This window comes from Pinus tabuliformis, chromosome 8 (genome assembly GCF_031772625.1).
Source record: "Pinus tabuliformis cultivar Carrire ecotype Pingquan chromosome 8, CPIR1, whole genome shotgun sequence".
Classification (NCBI taxonomy): domain Eukaryota; kingdom Viridiplantae; phylum Streptophyta; class Pinopsida; order Pinales; family Pinaceae; genus Pinus; species Pinus tabuliformis.
The window spans coordinates 1502719326-1502740777 of NC_142294.1; the positions used below are offsets into that span (position 1 = coordinate 1502719326).

General features: G+C 37.0%; 1 protein-coding gene across 1 annotated transcript in view; it reads right to left on the bottom strand.

The window, feature by feature from the left end:
* Positions 1-21452, bottom strand: part of LOC149241546 (calcium-transporting ATPase 8, plasma membrane-type-like) — a 180419-nt gene that overhangs the window by 24874 nt on the left and 134093 nt on the right. Inside the window, exons 8-18 of the mRNA XM_089370583.1 lie at positions 14245-14315; positions 13598-13681; positions 13423-13500; positions 13212-13283; positions 12985-13068; positions 12805-12887; positions 12597-12705; positions 12378-12433; positions 12222-12264; positions 12054-12137; positions 11805-11933 (exon numbers count right to left, since the gene is read on the bottom strand). Of these exons, the coding sequence (XP_089226709.1) occupies positions 11805-11933; positions 12054-12137; positions 12222-12264; positions 12378-12433; positions 12597-12705; positions 12805-12887; positions 12985-13068; positions 13212-13283; positions 13423-13500; positions 13598-13681; positions 14245-14315 (893 nt within the window). The remainder of the gene's footprint in view (positions 1-11804; positions 11934-12053; positions 12138-12221; positions 12265-12377; positions 12434-12596; positions 12706-12804; positions 12888-12984; positions 13069-13211; positions 13284-13422; positions 13501-13597; positions 13682-14244; positions 14316-21452) is intronic.

Genomic DNA, 21452 nt, shown 5'->3' on the forward strand with positions numbered 1-21452 from the left:
CTCCATCCATTATTCCCTGGGCCACTTCAGACCCCTATCCTACCTCCATATCCATTCATGAATCTTCCCTCACTCACCCATCCTCCAAAATCCAATTTTTAAACATCCTGTAGAAAATTCTGAACATCCTGTAGAAATTCCTGAAACATCCTGTAGAACCCCTGCAAACTTCTTGTAGAAGCTCACAAATGAGGTTTCTTGATAGCCAAACTCTTTGAAACTCTATGGAAGGGTGTTAGGGACTCCTCAGACCCTCTCTGAACCTTCCCAACCTTTTCCAAGCATTTCTCCTCCTTGATCCACCCCTACACAGTAAAAAGCCAGTTAAAAGCACATGCATGATAATTCTAATAACTTATTCAAAAATACAAAAAGATGTTTTATTTAGATAGTGATAACTTAGAGACATGCATTTTACCTTCTTAGAATTTAATGGCATCTCTTTCTGTAGCTTTCATCATTCTTCTTGCACCAATAGGGTTAGGCGATAAAATTAGGGTTTGCTAGGGTTTGCGTTTCTTTTTGGCTTTCAGTTTCTTTCTGCAAGTAGATTAGCTTCCTTCGAGATAGCTTTCATCCATCAATTAAAAAGCTTCTTCTAAGAGCTCATAGAAGTTGGCTTAAGCTCCTAGTGGACTTGTGCCAGCTGACCAAGTGACAGTTGCGGCAAGAGCTAGTACTTGTGCATACAACACCGTCGCTTCCAAGTTTGTTACGAACTACCGGGTTGATAAAATTAAAGAAGGGAGTTCCAGGAGTTGCAGCATTATTGCTACAATACTGGGGCTCACCCTCTGGTAGAGAACACAAAAAATTGATGCACTTATCTTCATCTAAAATTTTAATATCAACAGATTCTAACTGACTTACCATAGTATTAAATGCATTCAGATGCTCTGTCACCGAGTCTCCATCTTTCATCCTTAGGTTATATAGCTTTTTCCGCAGGAACAATTTATTCACCAGAGACTTAGATTGGTACGAAGTCCCTAACTTGTCCCACAAAGCCTTTGTTGTAGCTTCCCCTAATACATTCAGCAATACTGAATCTGAGACACACAATCGTATTATGCTCTTTGCCTTTGATCCAGCTTCTTCCATTCTTCATCGAACACTCCCATTGGTTTAGTACCCAAATCTACCTTGATCCACTAATCTTTATCCACCAATAGATTCTCCATCTTGAGTTTCCACAACTCAAAACTCTGACCATTAAATTTATCGATCTCTATCTTTCCACTACTTGCCATCTTCTTTCACCACTAGAATCAATCTCACAGATCTCCCACTGAACAGGGTCTACCATAGGCTCGAGCAAAACCCTTCAACAAAAATGTTGTCCCCTTGAAGCCAAATCTTCTCTGATAGCAAATGTAGGTTTTAACCCCGTAAAAAAATTACCTGCATACAAATTGTAAAACACAAAAAATAAATAATGCGAGAGCAGAACACATAAAACACATATACACAGAGATTTTCCCCTGGATCCCAAAACCAGGACTACCAGCTTGATTTTTCATTATGTTCCTTTCAATGTTATAATACATATTTATACATGCTGAAGTATCCAATACCATGGATTGAAAACCATCGCGTCCAATACCATGGACCGAAAACCATCGCGTCCAAAAAACATGTGCAAAAATCATGCACAATACCATAGGTGGGTCTACCCAACCTAACATAGGGTCAAAAACCAAAATTTTACGAGGCACTACCCCGGACCCTATAAAGTGGGGTTACGGGTGCCCCTCAAACCCCCTATTAACTATGTGGAAAGAATATAACACAACCCAACAAATGATCTGTACTAGACCAGACATTGCACATGCAGTGGGAGTATTGAGCAGGTTTATGTCAAAACCAGGGAAGGAGTACTGGATAGCAATGAAGTGAATTTTCAGGTATTTGCGTGGTAATAGTGATTATGGTTTGTGCTACCAAGGAAGAACAAGATTGGACAGAGTGTTGGATATTCATGTCTTTGTTGATGCAGACCGGGCTGGAGATCTGGATCAAAGAAGATCTACAAGTGGGTATGTGTTTAACCTATTTGGAGGTGCAGTCAGTTGGATAAGTAAGAAACAATCTGTAGTGGCACTGTCAATTATAGAGGCAGAATACATGGTAGCCATTCATGCAAGTAAGGAAGCAGTTTGGTTACAGAGATTGTGTTCAAGTATGGGGTTAGTACAGGAAGCTATAAGGATAGACTGTGACAGCCAAAGTGCAATTTTCTTGGCAAAGAACCCTACATATCATTCAAAGACAAAGCACATTAATGTTCAATATCACTTTGTGAGGGATATGATAGGAGACAAAAAGGTGTTGCTAGTAAAGGTGGACACTTTGAAGAATATTGCAGATGCATTAACAAAATCTGTGAGCTCTGAGAAGTTCTCTTGGTGTAGAGAGACAATGGGCATTTCAGGGCTAGAAAAATGACTAAGCTCTCTTGTGGCCCCCTGTGGAAAGAAAACAACAAGTGGGAGAATGTTGGGTTGTGTTATATTATTTCCACATAGTTAACAGGGGGTTTGAGGGGCACCCGCAGCCCCACTTTATGGGATCCGGGGCAATGCCCCAGAAAATTTTGGTTTTGGACCCTATGTTAGGTTGGGCGGACCCACCTATGGTTTTGTGCATGATTTTCGCACCTGCTTTTTGGACGTGATGGTTTTCGGTCCATGGTATTGGATGCTTCGGCATGTATAAATATGTATTATAACATTGAAAGGAACATAATGAAAAATCAAGCTGGTAGTCCCGGTTTTGGGATCCAGGAGAAAATCTCTGTGTATATGTGTTTTGTGTGTTCTGCTCTTGCATTATTTATTTTCTGTGTTTTAGAATTCATATGCAGGTAATTTATGTACGAGGTTAAAACCTACATTCCCTACCAACTTTGCAAGATCAAATATGGAAATATTAGCGTGACATTTCTTCATGTCTTCAAGAACATTATAATATATATCTTCATCTTAAGCAGGGTGTGTTGAAGTGGTAGGTGGTGTGACTTTCTTTGATACCTCAGGAGTGTCAAACTTGTTCTTGTTATTTCCAGAAGAATTCTTCTAAGGTTGTGCACTTCTGGATTTGTTCTGTGTGCCCTAAGTAGGATTACTAGGAGGTAAAATCACAAATTCTTCCTCACATCTTGCTTAGGCACCAGTCCTTTTCTCCTCAAAATTATATTACTTAGATGGTTTTTGAGGAGGATCATCACTCAATGTGGACTCACCAACAACTTGTCGATCATTATTCAAGATAAGATAAAATGTGAATATTGAATCACCAACACTTGTGTTCTCCTCTCTCGAGGTTGGTTCATCAGTCTCTTGAGTCTGCTCTAAATGCTCTTCTAATGAGAAAATTTCTATAATATTGGCAGCCACAACATTCATATTTTGTTTCCTTTTCGAGCATGTTTTCTCTGAATGTGCTTCTTAATGAAAAGTATAGAAGTTATCCATGCCCAAGTTCTCAACATTGAATACAACATTAGAGCTCTGTTCAAACTTAGTTGATTGATTGATGTCCTTTATAAAAAATCGATTAAAAGATGTATTATTAGTAGAAGCCTCACTTGACTTTGTTTTGAGTTCAAATACTTCATTGATTAATAAATTCAAGGATTTAGTCAAATTTTCCATGTCAAAAGGACATTTCTCTTTAGTTTTAGTGGAAGAGGCTTGGGAGGCTTGGGACATTTTACTAATGCCTTTGGAGTCCTTTGAATATTCTTGACCAACAGTGACCTCAATATACATTAAGTCCTTTTCAACAACGATCGCTTATGAAAAGTCAAGCCAAAGTTTCTTTTACAACACACTTAGCAAAAATAGAAATGCTAGTGGGCAAGGTGGTGGTATAATAATCCTTAGTAATTGAATCATGAGGTTGCACATCAATGGGGAATTTTTTTAAAATGAGTGTAAATCTTTTATTAAAATGTTTATCCTTTTATTTACCCCCCATCTTAATGTTTATGAGTTCTTTAAGTAACATGGAAGGATTTTTATCATCAACAAAATTTTATAAGAATAAATGTTTAAACTTCTTCTAATTTGTGATTGAATTAGGTGGAAAGCTATTGTACCAAACTGATGTTCTACCTTCCAGAGTGTATAAAATTAGTCTACAAGCAACATCATCAAAATGTACCTCTAACATCCATATATGCAAATATAAATCATCAATGTGATCTTCGACCTTCACTTTCTTATCTGGATCATACTTATTAAGCAACCTTTCCAAGTGCTTTGGTAAGTGATGGAGATTTCTCGAAAGAGAAAGAGGCACTTGAGCCATCCAATCTAATTGGTCATCGACCATATCTTTGTTCTCCTCTTCCTCCTCACTCTCTTATTTTGAATACTCTTCACCTTCATCTTTCAAATTCTTGTTGTTATCCATATGTTCATAATTTCTTTGTCGTTCTTCGTAAAAAAAATGAAAATAATCCCTGTCACCTTCTATATTTTCCCCAATAGGTGGTGTAATCTCCCCTTGATGCTAAGTTTCTTCAAGAGAGTCAGCTAAGTATTATAGGGTTACATTAACTAATTCTTTCTGAAAAATAAACAAATGCACCATGACGAGTTTTCTCTTTCTTTCTTTGCTTATGAGGAAGAACAGATGTGACAAGAAGTAATCTAAGATCTCTAATAAACTAACGGGTAATCATCCGAAGTTTCCATAGTTTCTCATAAGTAACTTTGTAAGAACCACTGGGAACTTGATGAGATGACTCTTTTTTCTCAGATATATGAGTTGGAGTTGAGCTCAGACAATTGATACCTTACATAGAATTTTATTTATGTGAATGTGGGGAATTATCAGCCATAAAAGTGTTGCCCTCCTTCTAGCACCAAAATTGTTGACAGTGTTGGATGTTGCCAACAATCAGGGGGTATTCTAGATATGAAGTCCCAATTAGACCTCACACTGTTTGGAATAGGAGACCCATCCGGGAAATAGGCATGGATGCCATCTCCTTAATGATTTTCCTTGGCTGCAATAAACAAAACAAGAGAGAACACATATACTTTCAAGATGAACAAGTATGTTAGCCTTGTGATGTATTCAATTGAAAAGTGTATAATGGTTCTTTCGTGGAAGGGACAAGAAAGTGAATCTTTAAGAGAAGAGTAATAGTACTATTCTAGAAATGACACCTGCATATATCTAAAAGAATCATTATTTATCTTGTGAAATAGTTCACATAGAAATAATGATCATGAAAAAAAGAGACGCACACTTCAAAGTTTCATACTAAAGCCAACGAAATGGTTCTTTTTAAATGTAAAAACATAAACATACACTACAAACAATGAAATAATAGTCTTACAATCATTCATGACATATGCATGAAAGTGTTTCGGATCCAAGAGCTTCAAATTATAAAGTGAAATTCCCAAGATACACCATTACAATGATACAAAAAAAGTTTCAGCAGTGAAACATTAAGCCATCACTTGCTCCTCAAAAGAATAATCTTCTCTCCTATGCCTAGCTTGAGAAGCCAAGGTGGAAATTCCTGTTATTAAGTTATGAGGGTGTATATATAACAAATGAGGTGACTCTCCACCTCTCTTGTGACTTTTGAGTTTCCCCCATGACTCTTGATCTGCCATGTGAATTTTCAAATTCCTATGAGACCTTTGAGCTTCTACATGACTCTTCACATTCTATGTGTGAACCTTGGGCTTCCACACATTTTACATTTTCTCATTTTTGAAAATACTATTACATTTCCACAAATTTGTGGCAAAGTAAATTGACAACACATGACTTTTATGGTGACACTTTGAGAAGCCATGACTTGGTGATGGTGACATGGAACTTCATGGCGATGTATCAATGCCAAGATTTTCTTTTTGTTTCTATCTTCACATCTCCGTGATAGGTCTTGATTGCACTTCATCTTCATCCTCAAAGAGGCTAGTTATGATATAGAGTCTTCCATGTGATCCTGATATTCATTCTTCCATCGTGATCTAGTGTCCCATTATCTCTTTGCTTGATGATCTATTTATGTTTTCAACTTCATAAGTGTCTTCTTGTATCATCTCCTTGACATTCTCCTTGAGCATCATCCTTCCATGTTAAGATAATAAGACCTGCAAATAGAGGTCACTCATGACAAGACAACATCAGTTCCAAAATCCCTTAGTCTCTCCTATTTCTCATGCAACACATTGACTAAGCTGGGATAGTGTGTAATATTAAGGAGAAGACGTAAGGATTGTGTAGTGTGTAGGAGTAGGAGGCAGGGAGTGAGGGCTCATGCACTATGACTGCATAGTGTGTAGTGGTTAAGAGAGTGGGACACATGGCTACGTAGTTAAGGAAGTTAGGAAGGCATAGATGACATGCCTGCTCACTGTGACTATGCAGTGGTGGTTCTGGAAGGGACGATCAATTTACTATGTATTTGAGCACTACAGAGATAGAGACATGGCCTGACTATTGACTGGAAGTGCACAGTGTGCAATGAAGGAAAGGCTAGTTAAGGACTGCAAAATGGGAAATTGCAGTTGATAGTGATTGAGCACTGATATTGTGCAGTGCGTAGTTGATGGAGGCATTTCTTTGAAGTTCAAGTATGTAGGAAGGTTGGTGCTTTGTCAGGAAAGTTGTGAAGACAGAGAAAACTCTTAAATTGAGTAAGTGTGCAATCAGTAAGGAAAAAAGATGAAGGTAGAAGAATGTAACAAGACTTGAACATGATCACACCCTCATAAATGACCATACACATGGTAGTAAGACACTCAACACCCAAAATCAACATGCATCCATCGAAACGACAACAAAATGACACTTACCTCCTAGTGTGACACTTAAAATATAAGTTTCGACACAAGTGTCGACTGCAACAAGAGAGTGTGCAATGCCTTAAGAATAAGTCCAATGCATGTCCCTATGATAGATAAAATACATTAATGCAAGAGAAAGCACCAGATATCCCTCTTATAGGTGTGCCATAACTTCCTTTCACAAAGAATGACACTTTCCTTAACAAAAGACGACACTTTGAATTCCTTCAACAAGGGAATTATACATTTAGGAAGCAAGTATTGGGATGACTCTAAAAACTAGAAATAAAAGTTCACATGATCAAAGGAAGGCTCCAAAGTTTGAATATAGGCTAAAATTTGGAGGGTTTTGTAGCAACGACAACACTTCCCCAACTAAGGAAATCAATCACATGAGAATCTCATTGTAAATAAGTAGGAATCACACATTCCATTATTAGAAATGATAAAGCATTCATTGTTATAACACATGATATTATCACTCATTCCTCATAGAAAAATCATTATATAGGTAATTATACTTATTTGATTAAGTTATTGATTGGAAACCAATGGAGTGACTTCAACTCTCCACCCAACCATGTTCTCTTGGAACTGATCACCCTTGAGCCAAATTTTGAGTCTAAGGAGTTATGTTATTAAGGGTTTCACACCAATCATTAGTCAACAAACAATCTAGGTAAGGGTTCCACTTTATAGGTGGTATATCAACTACTCCCTATAGTAAGCACCAAAGTGACCCTCTACCCAACTAGATTCAATGACAAATATTCACCCGAGGCTTAATGATACACCGTTCAATTTTAGGAGGATGAATGCACTATGCACGTGGTTTATTAGCCCTTCGAGCAAGCACATAAATGGTTTATCAACCCAAATGCAAGAAATTAATGGTTTATCATCTCCAAGAAAGAAACGCAGTGGTTTATCATCCCTCTAAGCAAACACATAGGTGGCTTTTTAGCCCCAAGGAAAGCACCTAGCTGTTTATTAGCTCTAGGAAAGCACTGAGTGATTTAACTATCCCGAACTCTCACTGTAAATCTCTCTTCCCCACGGATATACCACTAGTCTAAATAGAGAATAGGGATCATTGTCCCATAATAACAAAACACTTGCTCATGAGAAAGGTTGTTCACGATTGCATATCAAAATTTTTATCATCTTTCCTCCACTTCTTTCCCTTGCTTTTTGCTTCCATTTTTTTTTGTCTCTCCCTTATGCTCCTCTACCATGCACAAACATCTTTTCATGTTGACCATCTCCCAGGTTTCCACCGACAACGAGAACAATATGGGATCATCCTTCATCTAGGCAACCCATATGGATTCAAGACTTGCACTAGTTAGGCCATACTTATTCAATGAAATAGGTGGAAAATCAAATGTAGTGGTTGGCTTACACTCAAAACAACAACTTCATCTCCTCAGCCTTTAAACCCATTCCCACTCCTCAGTTCAATCATCATTTTAAACACAACCACTCACACACATATATGTGTACACATTTACACAATTGTTCATACAATAATATTTACATGAGCGGTGACCAAAAAGAGTTGTTATAGTTCCAAACCCTAGATCTAGGTTTGATTGCATATTTTGAGGGTGGTCTAGATTCAAGAGAATTTATCTTTCAATAGAGTGCCTAAATTTCTACCAGGTCAATTCCCTTAAATGTAGAATGATTTTAATTTCCAAAATGTTTTTGTACTAGAAATTAAAAAAAAAATGACAAAGTTATGGTGCTTTTAAAATTTGTTGTAGAAAAAATTTCATTACAAATTTCACCATTCATTGGAGGAATTCCCAACATCTTTTGCTTGAGTGTTATAGTGATTTGGGGAGATCATTATTGATCATGTCCATGGTGAATAAATCCCTGACTCCTAATACCACATGCCCCATGTTTTATACAGATATTGAAGGCCATCCACCCTTGGGAGCATCTATTCATTGCTTGTTAGGACATTTCACCTTAGAGAGATACATATCCACCTTGGAGGAGATCTATGAGGTTTTCATTTCCTACTTTGAGGAGTTAGTTGTGGATCTATCCACTTGGAGGCCTTTAAAGGCTAACAATTGCAGCTTTCACTAATCTTTTTACTCTTTTAATTTGTTGAAGACTTGTAACTATGCACCTTGACCACTTCATTATTTTGTGTATTATTGAATATTATTTGAATAAAATCATTCTTTACTCCTTCCTAGGCTAGATGTTGGGTTTTCACATGAATAATGTTTATTTTATTATGAAAGAAATGAGCTAGATTCTATATAAAATGTAGTCATTCCTTATGTATACTCATGGTTTGGTTTTTGGAGGATTCTCGTGTTGGAGATTCATTGGCATATATTTCTCAGAGCATAAATGATATATAAAGGATTTTTTTTGTGGGATGCATAACTATTTGGTGTTAATTCTTGAAGTTATTCTCCATTGGTTTCCATTTGGTGCATAAAGATTGATTAAACATTTTCAAGTCTTTTACAAAGCTAACAAAGTTAATCCATTAAAGGGTAATAATTGCCACTTGGAAGGAAATAATTTTAGGGTAACTTCTATCTTATTCCCTTTCTTATTTTAGCAAGTATCTAATTTCTAATGCCATCTACTCTTTTAGTAACTCTTGGAAGATTGTTAATTATTATTACTATGCTAGATAGTTGAGTTTTCTAGTGAAGGTGCTCTTTTTAGGGCCCCTTGTTTGTAGGCCTTTGTCTTCGTTTTCATCTTGATTAGATAGAAGACTATTAAGTCATTGGCCCTAGTCTTTTCATCTTAATCCATAGAGACAATAGCCCATTTTAAAAGATGTTTCTTCTTGGTACCATAATACCTCTTAGATTTTTCTTAAATCCATTTCCTTGTTAGATTTGACACTAACATCTATTTCTTTCCATCACCTCTTTTATATCTTAAAAATACCAAAAAAAATATTAATTTACTAAAGCTACTCTCACATCACTTCATGCCTCGTTGCTTAGCTTTTGTAATCCTACTAGGGATACTCCCATTGAGCTGAAGGAGGGCCAACCTAAAATAGTAAAGGGGATAAATTTCTTAGGCGATATGACTCCTATTAGCTCTCTCTTGGGTTGTTCCTTGTGGATTAGGAATTTTATAATCAAATACAATTTGGGAGAAATCACACACTTAATTCCTATTTAGTGGGATTGGATGTGATTTTTTAGTAAACCCACTTGAGTATAAAAACATAAACAATGTCACGCACTTCTTTTTCAGGACAAGTTAGATAGTTGCTAAGTAATACAAGTTTGGACTTGCGAGCTCTTTTATAAAATGAAGATGTTTACTTGGTTGTTAATTTACCAAGGTTTACCATTCAATGAATGACACTCAACATTGGGTGTTAGAAATGAATTGTGTCCTCATTGTGGTGAAGTTGAGAAAAATTTTCATTTATTTTAGAATTGTAGATATGTTTGAGACCACTAAAACTGTGTTAGGATATTTGGGGTTGTCTTTTCTTTAACCATTTTTTAAAATGAGTATTTATAATTGATATCAACTTCATTGGACCTCTTAATTTTGAATCAATAAAAAAATTATAATTTTGAATTAAAATAACTTTTACTAAAAGATCATTACTCAATTATTTTGTTGAAATATAGTTGATAAGTAATCTTTTACGTGGTTGTATGTTATTTATGTTAATATATAAGCAACATTTTCATATGACAATCGATGTATGAAAACGATGTCAATTGGGGTATATCAACCACATTAGTAAATGGGGTTGTGCTAGAATGGTTAGAATAGTCATACATGGTCAACCAAGATCAACTATGATCAATGAATATCAACCATGGTCACCCAAGGTCAACCAAGATGTTGATGGTTAGAATGGTCAAACATGGCCAACCAAGGTCAACCATGATCATTTTGTTGAAATATAGTTGATAAGTAGTCTTTTACGTGGTTGTATGTTATTTATGTTAATATATAAGCAACATTTTCATATGAAAATCGATGTATGAAAACGACATCAAATGGGGTATATCAACCACATTAGTAAATGGGGTTGTGCTAGGATGGTTAGAATAGTCATACATGGTCAACCAAGATCAACTATGATCAACAAATATCAACCATGGTCACCCAAGGTCAACGAAGATGTTGATGGTTAGAATGGTCAAACATGGCCAACCAAGGTCAACCTTGATCAACTTCATCAACCCTTGTCAACCATGGTCAATGAATCCACCCCATGCACATTAGTTGTAACTAGCACAACCCCATTACTAATATAGTTGATATATGTTAATTGATGACATTTTCCACTTTTACGCCAATCAACATATATCAACACATTAATAAACGAGGTTATGCTAATATATAAATAACATTTCAAAAAAGACTCTTCTAACCCGGTTAGGTTCGCAAAAGTAACTTTCTTACTCAAAGGATGTAAAGCCTTTAATGCCATCTTCTCATATCTCAAATATTGTAACGTAAATAAGAATGGAAACTAAAAGGAAGCTCCAACGGGACATTGGTTCTGTGGTGATGCCATCTTCTCATATCTCAAATATTGTAACGTAAATAAGATTGGAAACTAAAAGGAAGCTCCAACGGGACATTGGTTCTGTGGTGCTCGTCGGAGTGTTAGGACAACCATAAAGGTTTAGATTTAATTCTTACTAATCCGCACGCTCTATATGATATGTATGAGTTGAAAGGAAAGACGATATGTAAATTTATAAAAATAAAATAGGTGTTTTCAAATTTGACATTTTAATCTATTCTGTAGTACAGTTCTTCAAAGGTGTATTAATTGAAGCTTCCAACGGAAAATCAAGAGAGAGAAAACAAGTAACTAAGAGCTTAACAAACATTGCTGGAAGACTTGCTTATTGTTCACAATGCAATTAAAAGGGAGCAATATTGAGTTTAGGCATATCTTCGCCTCCAATTGTTTCGATTCGTACATGTGTGCTTGGAAAGATTCGAACGTTTTACCTCAGGTTTAAAGACACCTCCTGTAGTATTGTTGGAGATCCCCTCAATAAGAAGAGATTGTAAAACCGTGGGGAAACTTTCTGATGGCTCCCTGATGTTGCCAGCAAAGCATGCCTTAACAACTGTCATCTGCAAGCAAGTATGATTTCTTAAGGTTAGCATACAATTACCAACAATTACATCCTCTTGTTATTTGCACGAATAAGTAAGAAGCACGCTTATGGATATTCAGCAATGACAATGATCCACCTGATTCATTGTCAGTGTCCCTGTTTTGTCACTACAAATTGTTGTAGCAGAACCCATAGTCTCACAAGCTGACAACCTTCGTACCTGCAATTCATGAATTTTTAAGATGCTGAAAACCCAGTCAGCCATCAATCCATAGCAATAAATTATTTTGAATAAAATACTAACCAAAGCCTTGTCAACCATCATCTTCTTCATTGAATAAGCTAGACTGTCAATAAAATTAAAAGAAGACGAGTTAAGAAAAGAATAGTAGCTATCCATATTGTTACTAAATGGTAATATGAGTAAGTTAAATTTAAAAACTTCTGTGATCAATCATACGTCAAGGTGACTGCCAATGGAAGTCCTTCTGGAACTGCAACAACAACGATGGTGACCTAGAAACAGATACTTCCATTAATATTTATGTTCATTACATTTTCATAAAATTCTTGGAAATGACTATAACATATTTGTAAACAAGAAATAAATGATTTTATAGAAACCATCCGTTCAAGCATAAAACTAGCAAGATATTGAAGGTGGCACATGCCGGCCTACCGCAATTGCAAAGATTTTAACAACTCCATCGATTGCATCTCCAACCTTAGTCTTTCCTGCTTGAAACATGGGTTTCCCTTTGGAGTCTTCTGTATGTCCTGTAAAGAATCTGATACAACAAAACATGAAGTACAGTCAGTGCAGGGAACATATGGCAGTGGAAAACACAAACAGTTTAGAATAAAAATTCAAGGGTAGTATCACTTACCTAATCAAGACGATAACAAGGACTACAACTGCAACTGCAAGTCCAACCTTACCAATAAAAGTCGCAACACCATTGAGGCGGACCTATTATAAAGAGGACTCTCTGTGAGCGTTGAAGATGTGAAAATACCATCCATGGCACAGAATGGAATGCAAATTAAACGAGTTGGAAAAGGCAGACCTGTAATGGAGTTTCTTCCGTATTATCATCTGATATGCTAGCCATTAATACACCCCACTCAGTATTTAATCCGACACCAGTTACCTGAAATAAGGCACTACAACCTCAAATCAACTCCCTACTATCAAACAGAACAGATAACAGTAATGATAGAGAAAAATAATCCATTATATCGCAATCAGGAATCGCAATTATTTCAAAACGAATAACCAAGCGTAACAACTCACCAGCATGGTACCATAGCCATCCGCCACCTTACAGCCAGACAACATAAAGGGCTTTTTCTTATTTTTATCAACCTATTAAGAAAAAGAAAAATGAAGAGCCAGTCATAGACTGATGCAAGTGTTGCAAACTTTAGCATCACAAGCTTCTGGGAAAAATTCCGACTTTGCTAATAGGCTAAGATGCAAAGAGATCAGCAAATGAGGTACATACGTAATTGCTCTCCCCAGTCATACTAGATTCATCAATTGACAGGGAATGTCCACTGATAAGAATGCCATCTGCAGGGACCTGTAAAGGAAAGATGAGTCTTTCATAGCATGGTTATTCAATTTCTCAAATGAAGAAAGGCATTGATGGCATGAGTACATTTCCAATTTTAATATACCTGGTCACCAGTATTGAGGGGCACAATATCACCAACAAGAAGATTGAATATGGAAATGTCATACCTTCTTCCACCCCTGATAACCTAAAAAGTACAAAACAGTGTTTAATAACAATACCAAAAAGCAAATCTCAAGCATTCTTTTAATAACAATACCAAAAAGAAAATCTCAAGCGTTCTTTACGTCTTCTTGCTCCCCTGATCACCTTAAAGGCAGTACAAAACATTTTTCAAGCATAATACCAAAAATAAAATTTCAAACATTCATTCTATTTGTTTTTATTGATAGTAGGCTATTTATTATTAGAGGTTTTGGAAGTTTTCTGGTTTATTTTCTAGTTTAATTGGTTCAGAATTTAAAAAAAAATTGTTGAAATAATTGGAATTACAAGTTTAAATTGTAAACTCTCTACAATATAACCAGTAAAAATGCTACATATATAAATACATTCAAAACCTAATTTAAATAACAAAAATCAAAATTTAACCAACAAAATTTTCACCCACTAAAAACTCCAAGACATCTCATAATTAAACAACACCCATATATACACATACTAGGAAATTTCAAAGATTAGACCACACCCATATATATACACATACCATGAAATTTCAAAGATTCAGTCAATTGATGACCGGAGACGCACCTGAAGTTGAATATCTTTCTTCTCTTCATTCAGAATTTGGAAATGGAGAGATTGTCTGTAATCACTGATTGCTGCAAATAAAGAGACAGAATTATCAATATGTGAATGAATATAAGATTATACCATTCCTGAAAATAGGTAAATATAATGTATACAATGGCACTGTTTATTCCTTGGATATGACTCAACATTCACAGACTCCCATATTTTTACCCTGTAGAAAAATGAGTGATTACATACACGACACTAGAGTGATTACATACACGACACTAGTAGACAATGGAATGAATAGGAAAGGATGCAATTCACTCTCTTACCAGCGATGTGATAAAGAGCGCCGTGTTCCATAATAGAAGCTAATTTTATAGCAAAATTTTTCATTTGCCTAAATGATATAAGAATTTTCCAGACATTATCAATTCGTTATATTAGTAATTGCTCATCAGATGTACTATTGTCTCTCTCTTTCACATTTTGGTTTTGTTTATAACTCTTTTCATGTTAAAGTATATTCAGTGAATTTGATTGCATGGAACCTAGCGTTGTAAGTCACAGGGTTTTTTTAATTTCGAACCTGAAAATTTGAACCTTAGGCTTTGAGAGTGGGCGAATCTCAACTAAACAATCCAATTCTTTGAGGTTCGGCCTATGAAATTCGACAACGTACTCTCCTGCTCCCACACTATTATCGCATATATTTGTGAAGCCGGTGACATACGCCGGCCGTGGAGAATTGAGGCCTTCACTCGCTGCTGCGAGTTCTACTCCTCATAAGGAACTCGATAAACACGACTGTGGTATGACTTGCTTTATACACAGAAATGAAGGTTGTATCCATTTCTTCCGCATGCGGTAGGGGTATTATGGAGTTTATGAGTGTAGTTGTATTTCTTTTTTCCAGATTATATATCAGCATAATTACATTAATAAATGTGGTTGATAGATTTATGTCAAATAACATTAATAAATGTGGTTGATAGGTTTATGTCAAATATTATTAGAAATATGAAACTCACTACATGAGCTTGCTCATTTCATTTAACATAAGACAATTTATACAAGTAGACAAGCTTAGATTCTACAATGATTCATAGACTCTCATTATTGTTTACCTAAATCTAGCTCACTCCTACCAACTCTTCTCACTCACATTGATGACTCTTTGTCATATGAATAGTCATGGACGATTTCGTGATTATTATTCTAACACCTCCCCTTAATCACAACCTAAATATTAACTTGTCTTCTGGTTTCAATCTCAGGTAAGCTTACAATGGTACATAAGAAAACTTGATAACAAAGCTTTCATTTTCACCTTCTTGCTAAAGGGTCCATGCTTGTTCATTCGCTTGTGTAGTTTCATCTTCACCTTTCTTACCATAAGATAGTGGCGGAGCTTCTCCTTGTTACGTTTTCTGCGCCAAAGGTGGAACACTTGAACTCGTAATCTCCTCTTTCTTGATCTTGATTGTGGGCTAACATTCTTTGTATTCAACATTGTTGTGGGTTCTTGAGACTTATACTTGTCCTTAATGCTTGGAATTTCTTCAAAGTTTATTGTTTCTTCCTCACTGTCAATATCTGCACACTTAAAGAAATGTTAGATTTATATAAAAGATCATAAGAACCATGCTAATTCTTGTCATCCTGAGCTTTTAAGAGAGTTTTCCTTTCTTCATATTTCTTTGTTGTCATAGTTGGTTGTTTCATGTCCTCAACCTCTTTAATCAACTATGTTGTTGCAAACATGTTGTCTTGCATTTGATTTGTGTATAAAGGTAGACATCTCTTCTCACCAAATAAAAACTCATCAATAAGATGCTTTTCATGCATCAGATTGAACCACTCTTCATGAGATACATAATTCTCATCACTTCACAGTCTCTGCATCACAAGGAGTTTCCTCACTATCACATGCTACTCTATTATCGGATACAAACACACTTTCAGTCTTGATCCCAACTATGGTGCTTTTAATGCAATCACCATTTTTAACAACACCTTCATCAACTTCAACTTTCTCACTCCACTTCATGTTGTACTTCATTTCACGCCAAAAAAAATTCGCATTACATATTTCACCAGATTCATACAAAATATTGGACAAAATGTTTTTATCTAGAGTTAATATGATGAGAAGCAATGTTATGGCACCTCTATTCTTATTGGGGGCATTTATCAAAGTTTCTTGAACAAATTGCCATAAATTTACTGAACCAAACAATCCCTCCATTTTTATTGCCCAAATTTTAAAAATTTTCCCTGAGAAAATTGACAGAACTTCCATTAATTGCTTCAATATTGCACCAGTGTCTTCAAATTCTTCTGGTTGACCCACATCTATATTTGGATTCATGTCTTCCTTGAGCATGAATTCTATTGCTAGAAACATTCCATATTCTTCTGCGACTTCTATCCATTGATTCTTTCTTTTAAGTTGTTTCAATCTTCTTTGCAAACCCATCATGACTTCGCATACTCCTTTTATCTTTTACAATTTCTTTGACCATGATGATCTAACATGTTGAAGTTTCGCTGAGCTCTACCATGGTTTACAAGCTACGCCCGCACTCCAACTCCTTGTGCAGACTCCTCCGATGCAGATCTGCCACACCAGATCTTAGCAGTGGCTTGGAGCCATGCTACTCAATGGCCTTACGACTTTCCTTTGCCAGATGCTACACCACAATGTACAAATCAACACATGTCCACGTTCAACTGCTTGCCAAACACCCGCATTAATTTCTGGTTCAAGGACTTTGAGTACCAGATCTCACATTGGCACTCAGAACTTCACATGCAGCAGTTAAAAGACAATAAATGCAGCACTTCAGCGACTTCACTACCATGGTCACCAACAGTGACTTGATGACTTCTTTCAACATTCTCTCAACAGCGGCGGATGCACAAAACATAGTAACTTTGCAAAAAAATCTCTTGACACTGCCTCCAAGACACAAACAGAGTATCTTCAGTTCACAACATGGTCCTCCAATGTGATTATACTCCGCAATCCACACGACCCACATAGGGCTTCTTCACACACTTTAGCCTTGTCTCCAACACATAGCGACTTTAACACGTTGTCTTAACAATGCCTGACACAAAATCTCACAATGTCAAACTACATAACTTAATCCACAACAAAATGCTTGCACTTTCACTGCGTTCCAGTGAATTCCATAGCCACGATCCAAGAAATTTTATTTGCCAAATAATGTTCCTTGAGCCCTCGGTTTGCTCTCAGCATATCCACTCGCAGAATTTCACGCCACCACACATCCACTATGCTCAAACCAACTATAGTTTCAACTTACAAACAACGCTCTTCAACAATACACACTCAGCTTCTTTCGCATGCTCCAGGCTTACACATAGCCACACCACTGAGCCGTCACGACTGCACACACCACCGAGCCCACAACTCTAGCTCCAATACCATATCCGAAATATGAAACTCACTACATGAGCTTGCTCATTGCATTCAACATAGGAGAATTTATGTAAGTAGACAGTCGTAGATTCTACATCAATTCACCGTATATTATTATTGTTTACATAAATTTAGCTGATGTTGAAATCATAATTTCAACGCTGCCTACGTACACATCCAAAACCGCCAGCATGAAACCACAAACCGCCCAGACGATATCGCACCACCTTCCAGCGAAAAGCAGTTTCCGTATATTGGCTTCCGATGCGTTTTGGTGCAGGCACGTGGCTCTCGCCTGACGTAAGCAGCTCTGACATATCGGGAGCTATCGTTCACTCAAGTGAGGGCTTCCGATATCTCTCTCCACCGTCGGATTTACTCCATCGCTCTCCACCGTCGATCAACCAAAGCTGCTCCAAACCTGCATACGGCAAATATTAAATGTTGCGTGGAGTAATTTAAAAACTTGGTTGACCATACCCTTCTTTAATGCATTGTCATAAGGTTACGTGAATAAGTTAAGTTAAGTTTTTTTATATATATTTATATACGGCATGTATTAAATATGAACTCGTATGTAACAAGTTTTTTTATGTTTTGAGTGTTGACTTTTTTTTAATGTATGTATGGCACACGGGAGGCAATGAAAAAGGTGTGTGTTCACAGTAGCGCAAAAATACGAGGGTGCAGTAAAAAGGAAAACACACAGCAGTGTGTAAAATGTGAAGAACCAGAGGGTGTATGCACAGCAGTGCACAAATATGTTGTAATTTTTTTTTGTGTGGAGCATTGTAAAAGAAGATGCAGTAAAAACCGAAAAACCATGTGTGGTTTTGGACAAGTAGTGGATAAAGGAAAGAGTGGAGCGAATTTTGTAAGCCTGTGTAATTTTGTTTTTCACAGCAGTAAAGTTATGTAAATTTTTAAATTACAGCAGTAAAGTTCTTGTTACAGCAGTGAATGCAAAAGGGGATTTACAGCAGTAAACCCAGTTCAGTAAATTCTCAGAAATGTTTTTTTATGGTGGTGAATTACTCTGTTTCTCTGTGAATTTTTTTTAAGTCTCCCTGTGCATAAAAGATCCTGGAGTCAAAGAACAGAGCATTGTCTCTGTGTTTAGTTTGAATCTTGGTTTTGGTATTTCCCCATTGAAAAATACCCAACAGTGGTATCAGAGCAGGTTTAGGCTCTTTGAAGGTGACAAAGAAGCTGAAAGAAGGACCTGTTGCAGCAGTAAAACTTCTCAAGCAAAGTGAAGGCTCAGTCAAGAGAATACTCAGGTATTTCACAAAGTTTTTTTTGTGTTGCTGAAGAAACAGTCAGCTGTTTAAACACACAGTCAAGGATTTAGTGGCATAGATCAGAATACAAGGAATGGCCAGCACAAGCACTGGTATGGGTTTGTTTAACACCCAGCTCCCACAGTTTAATGGGAAGAACTATGACTACTGGTCAATAACTATGACAGCCCTGCTTGCCTCCCAAGACTTATGGGAAATAGTTGAGGAAGGTTTTGAAGAACCAGCAGATGAAACTGAGTTCAATGCATTAACTCAGGGAGAGAAGGATCAGCTGAAGAGTAATAGGAAGAAAGATTCAAAAGCCCGTGTGTTGTTGTATCTAGCAGTAGACCAGAGTATGTTTCCAAGGTTAGCAGCAGCTAAGACAGCCAATGAAGCATGGCAAACCCTCAAGACAGCCTATCAAGGCATGGAGAGAGTGAAGACATCAAAGCTACAATTGCTGAGAAAGGATTTTGAAAACTTGAACATGAAAGAGTCAGACAACATTGAATCATTCTTCACTCATGTGATTGGTGTAATCACACAAATGAGAACTCATGGAGAAACCTTTGAAGACAGAAAGATTGTGGAGAAAATATTGAGGGTCTTACCCTCAAGGTTTGATGCCATAGTCACCACCATTGAAGAGACAAAGGATCTCTCAAACTATTCAGTTGATGAGCTACATGCATCACTGATAACACATGAGCAGAGGTTGAGTAGGAATGAAAACTCATCTCTTGAGCAAGCCTTCAAGACCCAGATGTCCTTTGGAAGAGGAAGAGGTCAAGGCAGAGGAAACAAAAGAGGAAGAGGCAGAAGCCAGAACAGAGGTGGAAGGAACAGCCCAACAAATGCACAAGGAAGAGGCAGCAATCCAAATCAGAACCAAGGTCAGGGCAGCAGCCAACAAGGAGGACAACATCATGCTCAAGGACAAAGGTATGATAAATCTAATGTTCAATGCTATTATTGCAAAAAGTATGGACATTATGCTAGTGATTGTAGAAAGAAACAACATGATATGAACATCAGACAAAATGCAAATGTTACAAGAGAAAATAGCAGTCAAGAAAATGTCCTATTAGTTTGTAACATGGCTGAAACACATAGTGAGGACATATGGTTTTTAGACTCAGGTTGCAGCAACCATATGACAGGGAATATAGCCCTCTTTTCAGCCTTAAATCAAAACTTGAAATCAGAGGTCACACTAGGAACTGATTGTAAAGTGTCTGTTATGGGAAAAGGGGAGGTAAAAATATTTACAAAACAAGGAGAAAGGAAAACCATAGCAGATGTCTACTATGTCCCCGGAATGAGATGTAACCTATTGAGTGTTGGACAGCTTATCCAAAAGGGTTACAATGTTTATTTTGCAAATGATGTGTGCACCATCATGGATATACCACCCAGCAAAAGATGCATTGCTGAAGTGAAGATGACAAGGAACAGAATGTTCCCTCTCCGGATCAGGGCAAACATGAAGAACAAAAGGGAAATTGCAGCAGTCACCCAAGAGGTCTTCCAAAGCGTGCCAAAGGATGAGAACTGGTTATGGCACTTGAGATTCGGGCATCTAAATTTTGGAGGTCTAAACTTATTGAGCATAAAAGGAATGGTGAAAGGATTGCCATTGATAGAGAAACCGGACAGCCTATGTGAAGGTTGCATATTAGGAAAACAACACAGAGAAAGTTTTCCATCAGGGAAGAGCATAAGGGCAAAGGCACCCTTAGAAATCATCCACTCAGATTTATGTGGACCAATGCAAGCTCCATCATTAGCAGGCAGCCTATATTTCTTGACATTCATTGATGATTTTACAAGAAAGACTTGGATATATTTCCTCAAGAACAAAAGTGAAGTGTTTGAGAAATTCCAAAATTTCAAAGCACTTGTGGAGAACCAAAGCGGGCTGCATATTAAAGTTTTGAGAACTGATAGAGGAGGTGAGTATATCTCCAAGGAATTCCTAAGATTTTGTAGAGAAAATGGAATTCATAAACAGTTTACAGCAAGGTACACTCCGCAGCAAAATGGAGTTGCTGAGAGGAAGAACAGGACCATCATGGATATGGCGAGGAGCATGCTGAAGGCAAAGCATTTGCCAAATGAGTATTGGGCTGAAGCTGTACATTGTGCAGTTTATATACTGAACAGGTGTCCTACAAAAGCAGTCATGAACAAAGTGCCAGAAGAGGCATGGAGTGGGAGAAAGCAAGGAGTCACCCACATGAGAGTTTTTGGATGTGTGGCCTATGCACACATTCCAGATCAGCTAAGGAGGAAGTTGGACAGCAAAGGGGAGAAATGTCTTTTCATTGGATACAGTGAGGAATCCAAGGCATACAGGTTGTATATCCCATCCACCAAGAAGTTTTTTGTCAGCAGAGATGTTCAGTTCATTGAAGAGGAAGCTTGGGATGGAAGCATAGAGAAAACAGTGAATGTTAAAAACTGTTTGTCTCATGATGAAGATGAAGAGGAGG